Genomic DNA, 11,897 nt, shown 5'->3' with positions numbered 1-11,897 from the left:
TCTCTTGGATTTTACAAACAAATAATAAAACTCTCCATCGAAAACAGTACATGAGTATACTCCTTCAATTTTAAAACGCTAATTCAAAATAGCACAAATCTATCTTACTAAAAATCCTCAGTTTGTCATCCAAAACCCTCGATCTCTAAACCGTTTCGGCTTAAACTCACGATGAAATTCACATTTCCTAGCTTCCCCTAGCCTCTCTTAGGTCATTTATTAAAGCTATTTATCTGATTCATAGATTCTAAGTAGTTGCATTTGGTAAAGGTTTAGACACATCTCTTCCATCGTCTATACATATCTTCAACTATTTCACTTTTTTTTTTGCTGGAAACAAATTGAAGATGTCACAGGATTAGATTCGGGTTTTCCAACTATATTCATGCTGTGGTTAAGATAGATTTTTGTTGTACTCAAAACATTTCTAACATATTGTTCAGGCATTAGAACATCAGATGAGGATGTTACAAAAGAAACAGTAAATGAGCTATCAAAGACCCATGTAATTCTTCTAGATGGAGCTGCAAACCACCTTTGAATGGAGTCGCTACTTCCAAAACCAGATTTCTTGAGCCAGTGTAAGTGTCAATTAATAATATGCCTTTGTGATTGTGTAAGTGTTGATAAATCTGGTAAAATTTACCAGATATGTCAATTAAGAACTTTTTTTTTTTGGAACTTAAGAATAGATTTCTTTCACAATGCCATTTTGATTAGAGTAACTAACAGATGTTTGATGTTTCAGTCTTATCTGATGTATAATGTATCATCTATATAAAAATCCCATATTTTCAAACTTACATATAAAGTAATTTTGATTACTCAAATTATTTTACATTCTTAACTTTTTAACAGATCTAACTTAACTTTTATGTCTTTCGTTAATCAGTGATAAATGTGTTAATGCTTTTATGCTAACTTTAATTTTTTTGGCTAACTTTTTACATGTTAATTATAGGGAAATTGCACCCTATAACCATAAAAAAAACACAAACCCACTATCTAATCAAAAACACTTTCTCTCCCCTTATTTCTCTTCCTATCTCTCTCTAACCTTTCACTAAAAATCTAATTACTTTTCTTTTTGGTTATTTGGCAAATAAGCCCTTAATTATATGTATGTAATGTAAACTAATTTTATTTGTAGAAAAAATATTTCCGTGCGTATGCACGGGTAACACTAGTACGATATATTACGCAACATTTCCTACCGTTCCTTTTACAATACCAAAAAAAAACATTCCTACTCTGTTTGCAAAAATAACCCATCAATTTTGTTTGTATGTGTTGAATAAAATCTGCCTAATTAACCGTTTAGAAATGAAATATCTGCCTAACCGCTTATTCCATGAGCCACATTGAAAGTACACCGGTAGATCGTTATTTGAGGTTGTCAAAAATAACCCATCAATATATATATATATATATATATATATATATATATATATATATATATGCATATTGTTGCTGCTAAAATTCATCAGCCAAAACTATTTTGTAAATCAATTTGTCATTCACTAATCAACCATTAGTCTGCGTTGTTACAATTCAGTGTTTGTCCTTTTTATTTTCTATCCTTATTATGGCGATTGTAGGTTCACATGTTAATATATAATCCAGCATAAAGTTCAAGCCAACCACTCTCTTTGTTTTTTGGGGTTACACAACTTTACAATACCATATATTAAAAATATCACACAGTATTTCAACAATTATTAAAAAATCACAAATAGAAAAAAAGAAGATTATAAAAACCTTTTTTTAATCTCAAATCATGGAGGACGGGACGCTCAACTGCTGCACTCCAGTTTCCAGTGTGGACCCGTCTCAAGACCTCCTATTATTAACTTAAACGTATAATTGATAATGCAAAATAAGTATTAAAACCTTCTTCTTTTGGTTGTTTGTTTGTTTGTTTTAACACTCTGGTGTCTGCGTATGGTCTCTTTTAGGATCATGGCAATAGTTATAGACCAAGAAGTTCCTCTGTGCCCATGCCATTGCCCCCATTTGTTGCTGGCTCAGTCCTCGGTTCCCCGTAGGTGCAGCTGATGGTGGTCTGCATGAGTTAGACCTGTCTGCCGTGCATCCCGCTAGTTTGAAATTTCTATACTGCGCAACAAATGGTTGGTATCGATAGTCGGCTTTGATCCTCCCGTTTTCCGTGGCCCAGTCTGATGCATCCCATATCGATCCGTACACCCACATAGGTCTTGCAGGGAAGATAGCTTCATTCTTTCTATCATACGTACGTATGGGTACATCGTCTACATAAAATCTATATAATATGAAAAATTGACCATTTAATTAGTATATCAAACGTAACATATGGATGTATTTTGTTTCTCAAAAAGATGGATATAATTGGTATAAACGGTTCTTTTGTACGTATAGAAAAAATAGTTTTTAACTTACACTACTTGATTAGGGTTCCACAAAATTGCGTAATGGTGAAAATCTTGAGTAGGATCAAACCACAAGTTAAATTTCATCTCTCTCCCGATGACATTTCGGTCACCACTTCCCCTAACGAATACATTAGTCTGAAGGCTATAAGGTTTCCCTGGCGTTGTCCCTAGAAACTCGATATCAACCTCGTCGTGGTCTCCAGGATGCTCTTGGTGGTTGGACAGCTAGAAATCCAACAAAAAAAAAATTATATGAAATTTTGTGTCTTAGAACTCTTTAAGTCAGTAACTATATATATATACATATATATATATTATTTTTAGATTAATTGGATAGTTTCAAGGGGGATTTTTTTTAGGGGGGGGGGGGGGGGGGGGGGGTGTGGGTTTACAAAGAAAGACGTATCAACTCCAGCTGTGTAGCCTGATTGAAGTTTAATGGAAGCACCAAAGTAACCCGATATGTACGGACGGATAGACTTGAATCCACTCCCTGTTCATAATCACATTTAAATTAATTACAGTGTTTTTATTATATACGACAAAAGCATAAATTATACTGATTAAAATAATTAATTGGAAATAAAATATCATAAATACTATAAGCTGCCGACACATTTTCAAGACGAGCGGTGAATTAAATAACATCAGGAAAATAAGTGCGGGAGGTTCGACAAAGAAACAAATCGTCACATACCTAAATCAATTCATATCAAATTAACATTCATATTTTTTTTTTGCTAAAAACATTCATATCATTTTTCTTTGTTCCTTTTTCAAATGAATACCATATAATACTTTAGACGTATATAACATGGACACAAAATATGGACCAATAAATCGACAAATTTGGATGCACACGAAAAAGGTGAAAAAGAAAGAACAAGATTGAGTTAAAAAAAAAGAAAAAAAAAGAAAGAACAAGACCAGAAGCTTTGTCGAGCCAAAGAGTGGTTATATCGTGTTCTCTGCGCTGGTGTTGAAATCCCCATTGAGTTCGAAAATCACGATCATATGGTGAAGTCGGTACTCGAGAACTGGGGTAGTATCCTGGCGAAGGAGAACGTTGGCTGTAACCACAATGGGAGAACACTAAGAGAGCTAGAAGAATAACAGGAAAAGCCATATGGAGAGTGAGGTAGTAGAACTTTTGAGTGGTTACCACAAAAGGGAGAATAATTAGATTTATGAATGAATGAAGAAAAACGGAGAACACAGGTGGTGTTTAAATAGAGAGTCTGTAGGTCCTACAGCTACAGAAGTGAGTGTCTGTTATCCGTTGATTGGATGGGCCTTATAGATTGATTCCAATATCCCATGCCATTTACCAAATATGAAGATTTCATGTCAACTTGCATAATAAACGAATTAATCAAGAAGATGGAGTACGTAAATACGTAATATTAAAACTTGGACGTTGGCTTTGGGTTGTTGGATATTTCAGATTTTGGTTCTATTTTATAACAATTCCTAGGTTACATTCTAGTAAATTTATTAGTATGGGTTGAGTTTGGATATAACACATCGGTTTCAGATCGGTTTTGTATCACATCCTAGAATCCATAAATTAATTATATATCGTTTGGATTTAGATTATACAAAATTGGTTTAGATATATCCGAAATAAAATTAAAAACCTAAAAGCAAAATAAAAAAAATATATACTTATCTTATTATATAAAGCTTGGTTCTTCAAATTTGCTAATTAATATGATTACAACATGTGTCAATTAATTTATTAAGATTGTAACATTTGTCAAAAATATGTTACAATTATTTTTTATTAGGATTTAAAAAGATTTAGAAAAAGAAAATTATTATTACATTTTTTTGGACACTAGAAAAGGAAAATTATTACAAAAACAATTTATTATTCTTTTTAGGAGTTAAGAAAAGGAAAATTACTATCACATAGCCTTTTACAATTATATTTGTATGGCTCTTTTTATAATCTTTTAAAAATATTTGATAGTAAATTTTTTTTTTTGAAAATTCTATAAACATAGAATAATTGTAAAAAGCTATTTGAAAGTATTTTTTATCTTTTTAAAATATTTTGTATATTTTTCATTTTAAAGATACTAAAGAAAGATATTATAAGAGAAAATATTTATTTAAAAAAAATGAATTATCAAATCCTACAAGTACAAGAATTATTTAATAAAAATCAAATAGAAAAACTAACTATAAAATTAGTGATATTCCTTTTTTAAAACCTAAGAAAATAAAAATGTAAAAGTACTCTTATTATTTTCATATAAATAACTAACTTTCATTTTTAACAGATAAATGTATGCTACAAAAATACAAACCAAATTAATATTATTTTCACATCTATTTAGGTTTAAGATTGGGAAATTGTCAATAATAGCACCTTTTGAAGTTTATGTCTCAAAAATAGCACTAGAAGGAGAAAGTCACAAAAATGACATTCATTAAAGGGTAAAATATCCCTAATACCCTTGGTTTAAAATTAAATAAACAAACAAAAATAAATAAATAAAAAAAAAAAATAATAATAAAATAAAATTTTTTTTTTTATAATTTCAGATTACATGTTTTCAGATTCGAAATTTTTATAATTTTTTTTTGAATTTTTTTTTTTCGAATTTTTTTTTTTCAAATTTTCTTTTTATAATTTAAAAATACTTTTTGAAACTGTTTTTAAAATTTTTATTTTTTATTTTAGTATTTATTTTTTATAAAATTTTAAACCCTAATTCCAAAACCCCACCCCTTAACTCTAAACCCTAAGGTTTGGATTAATTAACCCAAGGGGTATAAGTGTATATTTACCTCTTTAATGAAACCTATTTTTATGACTTTGAGCCTTGAGTGCTACTTTGGGAACAAAAACTTGGTTTAATGCTATTCTAGTCTTTTTCTCTTTAAGATTCCTCATATTATTTTAACAAAAATAGTATTGACAAGAAAAATATTATCTGAGTATTTTCTTTTAATTTCTTTAAACAGCTCAATTTTTTTATCATCCTTATTACATCTTATGATGCTAACACAAGTTTTTTTAATTTTGATATTTTTATCGTACATAAGTATGTGTAAGTATGAGGAATATATGTTTGTATGTATAAGACACAATATATAATTAACTAAACATAATTTTTTTAATTCGAAATATATTAGTTTTATAAAAATCTTAAAAAACAAGAACAAATTATAGTTGGAATTTTCCTTTTTAAATTTTTTTAAGTAACTTATTTCTTATAAATAACTAACTATTCTTTTTAATAGATAATTTTGTGTTAAAGATTTATAAACCAAAAATTACTTCAAATATTTCACATGATATGATTAAGTCATTTGTACAAAAAGAAACATTGTGTATGTATTAATAAAAATCTATCATTATGTGAAAATAACTTTTTCCTCTTTTAATCTTAACCAAATAAGATTGTGTTTTCCTTTTAAATCATAACCAAATATAATTGTAAAAGTAATTTTTACTTAAAAAATTTAATGATAAATATGATAATGAAAATATTTAATTAAAAATATTAGTGATGTTGAGAAAAGGAATTTTGAAAATAATATGATAATGAAAATATTTAATTAAAAATATTAGTGATATTGAGGAAACGAATTTTCAAAATAGGAAGTTTTTAAAATAGTTAATATTTGCTGGAAATAATTATTTGATAGTATTTTTATTTTCTAAATCCTAGAAAAAAATAATTATACAAGATTATGTAATTTTAATTTTCTTTTATAACACCCAAAAACTGTAATAAAATATTTGATAGGTTTTTTCCTTAAAAAAGAAAATCCTAAAAAAAAAGAGATTTGTATCATATTTTTTAATTCCTAACCAAAAGAGAATTGTAAGAAGTTATTTGATAGTGTAGAAAATTTGATGATGAACATGATACTAAAAATTATTTAATTAAAAATGAAGTGTAAAAATAGTATTGATATGAACTGTAAAAATCATAATTTAAAATTATTTAATAGTAACTAGAAATAATTATTTGATAGCAATAATAATTTTCTGAAATTCTAAACAGAAGATAATTGTAAAAGTTTATATGATAATACTTTTCCTTTTCTATAATACTAACCAAAAATATAAAAAATTATTGGATAGTTTTTCTTTTTTTAATTGTAAATAAAAACAAGATTTATAAAATATATTTTTTTTCCTTTTAAAAAAAATCCTAACAAAAGTAAACATACATATTTAATAGTATTTTAAAAAATAATTTGATGACAAGTATGATGGTAAAGCTATTAAATTAACAAAAATCAAAATTTAGGATGTTGTCATGATTGGTATTTATGTGTTTGGTTATACGAAAATCAAACACATGTTTGATATATACATTTCCATGTTTGCTCATATAAAATTAATATTATTATTGTCACCGTACATATGTTTAGTCAAAAACAAATCAAGCTTCATCGTTATCTTATTACATTTTTTTTTATTTTTACTATGTAGTAGTTTATAATTCATTTTAATTAAAATATTATTATGAAAATATATCATTAATAAATCTTGAATCAAGAAAATTATTTAACATCAGAGAAGTTTAATAAAACATTAAATTAGTACATAAGAAAGTATATAATGTTGTCATTGCTTCTTGGTCTTATTTAACTTCCAAATTCCTTTTATTTCATTATAATTATTATTTCGGGTTGGATCCGGTTTAAATTTTTACGTTTGGATGTTTTCTATTGATTGAACTGCTAAGGTGATAAATTGACGTCATTCACAGAGTTAGTACTTATTGATTGCATTCTAGAGTAGCTAACTACGATCATGATTTAGGAGTTGACAACTACGAGAATATGCTCATACCTTATAGCAATATTGTTGAGCAAAGTTGTTAGACACGAGCGATCACTTGCTGGCCTAACCAATTTAGTGAACTTATTGATCAAAGCTTAAAGCTTGTTTGGAAGAGTATCAATTGACACTATATATGTGCATCGATCGATATCGATTGAGTGTGACACGCAAGAGCGTGGACATAGAATTTCAACTCACAGCGAGAGCTGGATATATTACGTTAGAATTTGAGTTTTAGGATTGATTATTCACATGCACATAGCAACTAGATTATAATTTGGATTACCTAACCTGAAAGTCTAACTTCTATCTTATCTGTGAACACACATCTCATCTATCTTTTCTACTGCTTATTAATATTAACTGTCTTAACATATCTTTTCCTAGCTTGATATCACTATTCAGCTGATCTACTGTGTCCCCCCACTCCCAGTGGATTCGATCCACAAGTGCTAGATTCGATACCAGAAGCAGTAAGGAAAACGATCTCTCCCTGGTGCATGTTCAACAACACCGGAAGCCGTAATGAAATAAATCTCTTACAACCATCAGACCCTTGTCAACTCGAGCGTACAATCCGCAAAGAAAAGCGATCATCATCGATCGATAAAACAACTCCGCCGATCGACACTACTCGTAGGCAAACAATGATCGACACTTTTTCAGAAGCATTGATCAATACAAGCTTATTGATCAAAGCTTAAAGCTTGTTTGGAAGAGTATCAATTGACACTATATATGTGCATCGATCGATATCGATTGAGTGTGACACGCAAGAGCGTGGACATAGAATTTCAACTCACAGCGAGAGCTGGATATATTACGTTAGAATTTGAGTTTTAGGATTGATTATTCACATGCACATAGCAACTAGATTATAATTTGGATTACCTAACCTGAAAGTCTAACTTCTATCTTATCTGTGAACACACATCTCATCTATCTTTTCTACTGCTTATTAATATTAACTGTCTTAACATATCTTTTCCTAGCTTGATATCACTATTCAGCTGATCTACTGTGTCCCCCCACTCCCAGTGGATTCGATCCACAAGTGCTAGATTCGATACCAGAAGCAGTAAGGAAAACGATCTCTCCCTGGTGCATGTTCAACAACACCGGAAGCCGTAATGAAATAAATCTCTTACAACCATCAGACCCTTGTCAACTCGAGCGTACAATCCGCAAAGAAAAGCGATCATCATCGATCGATAAAACAACTCCGCCGATCGACACTACTCGTAGGCAAACAATGATCGACACTTTTTCAGAAGCATTGATCAATACAAGCCCGCAAGTTAACAACATGGTCGCACCTCTAGTATTAACCCGATATGAGAATGGAGACTTGCGTAACCCAGAGGATCCACCTATGTAACACAACAGGTCGAAGGATATGTGATAAGGGGGCTAGAATCCCTGATTCAGAAGCAGAAGCTTGTATGAAGTTGAGAATGCTGCAGCTAATGTGAGGCTACTCGACCCAGAAAGTTGGCTGACTACAATCTTCCAGATCAATTTTATGCCAACAGATATGCAATTCGTCCCCTGCTTTCCAAAGGTACGATTTCGAGTTCAAGCCTGCTTACTTCACTCTTGTGGGACAAGCGCCATTCCATAGTCTCTCACATGAGCACCCAATGGATCAGTTGGAGCAATTCGAGGATCTAGTATCTGCTAAAAAAGTCAATGGAGTCCATGAGGACTATTTGTTATGTAAGCTCTCCAAGTTCTCATTTGCTGGAGATGCTTCATATTTGCTTAAGAAGCTGGAACCAGGATCTCTTACATCCTAGACTGACATAAAAATGCATTCATGCGTAACTTCTTTGATGATGCGTGATATACCATGGATTTGACTCATTTTCACCCATAGTATATAAGTATTTCACTATCTATATACTATATATTCTATCCTATTAAGTATGTTTTCAGGTTCAGAAGTATCTTGGAGTAAAGTGATGATTATGGAGCATTTAGGAGCTTAAATGAGTATTCATCCAAGCTGACCATTAGAGGTCGATACGAAGAAGACACAATCGATCGATGCACAAGCAGTGTCGTCGATCGATACACATGCAGTGTCGTCGATCGATACAGAAGAGGAGCCTCGAGATTGAAGATTAAGATCGATCGATGTACATCCTGTACCATCGCTTGATGTCGAGACGAGGAAGCACGACTTGGTTCCAGCTGACTATAAATCCAAGACTTCACCAAATTACAAGATTACCCCTGACAAGTTTTTAACCTAATAGATATATACTTGCTTAAGTGTTATGAGGCAAGAGAGCTTTAAGCTACCTTTGTATTCTTATTTTCAGCAGAGAGTTTTAGGAGAGAAGATCATAGAGAGATTTGTGATTGGAACTCCAATGATTCATCTATTCTAGTCTATGCATTTTTATTTACATTTTGTGTCATGAATTGCTTAGCTATGTCTGAGTAGTTTACTTGTTAGATTCAGGGTTCAAATAGGTTTGAGGGATTAGCCCCAACTATAGATTGCTAAGTTGTGGTATTCATTGATTGATTGTTCTTAATGCTTGTTCTAGATTAGCTACCTAGAATATTGAATCTAGGAATCTGCATGAGTAAAGCATCCTTGACCATCCAGTCCTGAATTTAATCTGTCATACTAGACAACTGGAAAAAGGCTACCGTTGAACTAGAAAGCTAGTGAGCATTATCAACTTACGCCTAAGGCTTAACTAGAAGCATCGATCAATACTATCTTTTGACAATCGATCGATATTTGTGAAAGGTGTATCGATCGATATCCCTATAGGACCATCGATCGACACTCTCTTGTGATCAATATACGACAGTTGAGATCTAAGATCTAGTTAGTTAATCAGTGAAACATTGCCATCGTTGATCACTGTGTCTAAGGGGTTGAGCTCTAATATATCATGCATGCAACTGATACGCATCTATAGGATTATAATCTCCAATACCTGAATAGAAACCCTGCATCTAATACATTTCCAATAAGTTACACCCCCAAATCATCTTGTTAGTCGAGCAATAGACTTGCTCAATTAGGATTGCTATTTACTTTAAAACCATAAAACAACAAACACTTAGAATTAATAAATTACTAGATTTAATAGGTTCCCTAGCTCTTTGTGGATTCGATCCCTAAGTACTACAATTGAACCTCTTATTTGAGAGAGTAATTCACTGCTTAGGGTAATTTGAGTGGTATCAAATTTGGCGCCGTTTCCGGGGAGCTTTGATCGCCATTAGATTTAGTGTTATTAATTCTTTTCTTTTTCTTTACCCCCATTCTGACACAAAAATTTTTTCTTGTCTTTTCACGTGCATGCCCAGCAGTACCAGAAGTAACAAGGAAAAACACCTGCTATTCTCAGAAGATCCTGCTCACCTGGAATGCACGATCCGCAAAGGTCAACTTATCACATCGATCAACGCAGCAGCTTTCACGTCGACTGATTCTCGCACCAACCCATCGACCGATACCCGACCTTCATCGTCGACCGATATACCTCGTTCGACATCGATTGATCCTACACCGCTTACATCGATCGATCCTCAGTCGCGGAACATGGTTGCGACTGTTATTCTCAGAAAAGGATGAGAATGGAAACCTGTATGACCAGGATGGTCATTCGCGTAATACAACAGGTCAGAAACTAGACACTCAGGGGAATGTAATCCCTGATGCTGATACTACAGGAGCTGCTCAACATGTAGAAGAAGTTGCTCCACCAAAGGCACTGGCCGACTACAATCGTCCAGACGAGTACTACACCAACAGATCAGCTATTCGCCTTCCAGAGATTCAGAAGGAGAATTTTGAGCTGAAGCCTCAGTACTATACACTCGTGTCGCAGCTATCCTCTCTGGGTTATCGCACGAGCATCCTATGGATCATCTGGAGAGGTTCGAGGATCTTATCGCTGCTATTCGTATGGATAGAGTCCCTGAGGACTACCTATTGGTCATGCTCTTCAAGTATACTCTAACTGGAGAAGCGATGCACTGGCTTAAGTAGCTACCCACATGATCTCTAAAATCCTGGGCCGACATCAAGAATGCTTTCTTGCAAAAATTCTTTGATGAGGCATGCGCTGAAGACTTGAGGAGCAAAATTGCTACGTTTGCGCAGGAGACTGGAGAGTCTTTTAAAGATGCGTGGATCAGATTCAAGTTCTTCCAGCGAGACTGTCTACACTATGGATTCAATGAAGTGCAACTGCTAAGCACTTTCTTCAGAGGTATCGCCTTGAGGTATCAAATGGCTCTTGATACAGCTAGCGAGGGAAAGTTCAACACCAGGAATCCGGTGGAGGCTACGAGACTGATAGAAAATCTAGCAAACAGCAGCAGCACCAAGAACACTAACTTTGAGAGGAAGAAGTTTGTTGCATCCCTAGGAAAGGAACAGAGGGACGAAGTTAGAGCAAAGTTAGATGTGGTTCATGAGCTTCTTAGGAAGCATGTCTATTCAGCTGAAGGAGAAGTAGTTGTAGAAATGGAAGGAGAAGAGGATGTGAACTACATTGGAGGTACTGGATTTCAGAGATCTGGAAACAAGGGTGGAAACATAAACTTCTATGGCAATGGTCAGAGGAGTAACCAAAGTTCACAGTTCCAGAAACCTTTCAGCAACAACAGCTGAGGCTATGGAAACTCATACTATCAGAATCCAC

At 32.7% G+C, this 11,897-nt stretch overlaps 1 protein-coding gene across 1 annotated transcript; it reads right to left on the bottom strand.

Annotated features, from left to right (window-relative positions):
* Positions 1–1,627: 1,627 nt before the first annotated feature.
* On the bottom strand, positions 1,628–3,616 carry LOC106428550 (xyloglucan endotransglucosylase/hydrolase protein 31). Its single transcript, XM_048735862.1, has 4 exons — positions 3,339–3,616; positions 2,804–2,904; positions 2,419–2,636; positions 1,628–2,281 (listed from the first exon to the last, which is right to left on the bottom strand). Exons 1-4 carry the CDS (start codon positions 3,535–3,537, stop codon positions 1,921–1,923), a joined length of 879 nt encoding a protein of 292 aa, XP_048591819.1. The 5' UTR covers positions 3,538–3,616; the 3' UTR covers positions 1,628–1,920.
* Positions 3,617–11,897: the final 8,281 nt, after the last annotated feature.

Source organism: Brassica napus, chromosome A1, assembly GCF_020379485.1.
Source record: "Brassica napus cultivar Da-Ae chromosome A1, Da-Ae, whole genome shotgun sequence".
Classification (NCBI taxonomy): domain Eukaryota; kingdom Viridiplantae; phylum Streptophyta; class Magnoliopsida; order Brassicales; family Brassicaceae; genus Brassica; species Brassica napus.
The sequence above is the reverse complement of the archived record's forward strand: the minus strand, read 5'-3'. Positions and strand labels throughout refer to the sequence as shown.

What these genes read in the sequence shown, in the direction of transcription:
- LOC106428550 (XM_048735862.1), bottom strand. Translation starts at nt 3,537, where the DNA reads ATGGCTTTTCCTGTTATTCTTCTAGCTCTCTTAGTGTTCTCCCATTGT. An exon ending in TTGGCTCGACAAAGCTTCTG is followed by an intron (nt 2,905 to 3,338) that starts GTCTTGTTCTTT and finishes GATTATGAACAG; the next exon opens with GGAGTGGATTCAAGTCTATC. An exon ending in TGGAACCCTAATCAAGTAGT is followed by an intron (nt 2,282 to 2,418) that starts GTAAGTTAAAAA and finishes CATATTATATAG; the next exon opens with ATTTTATGTAGACGATGTAC.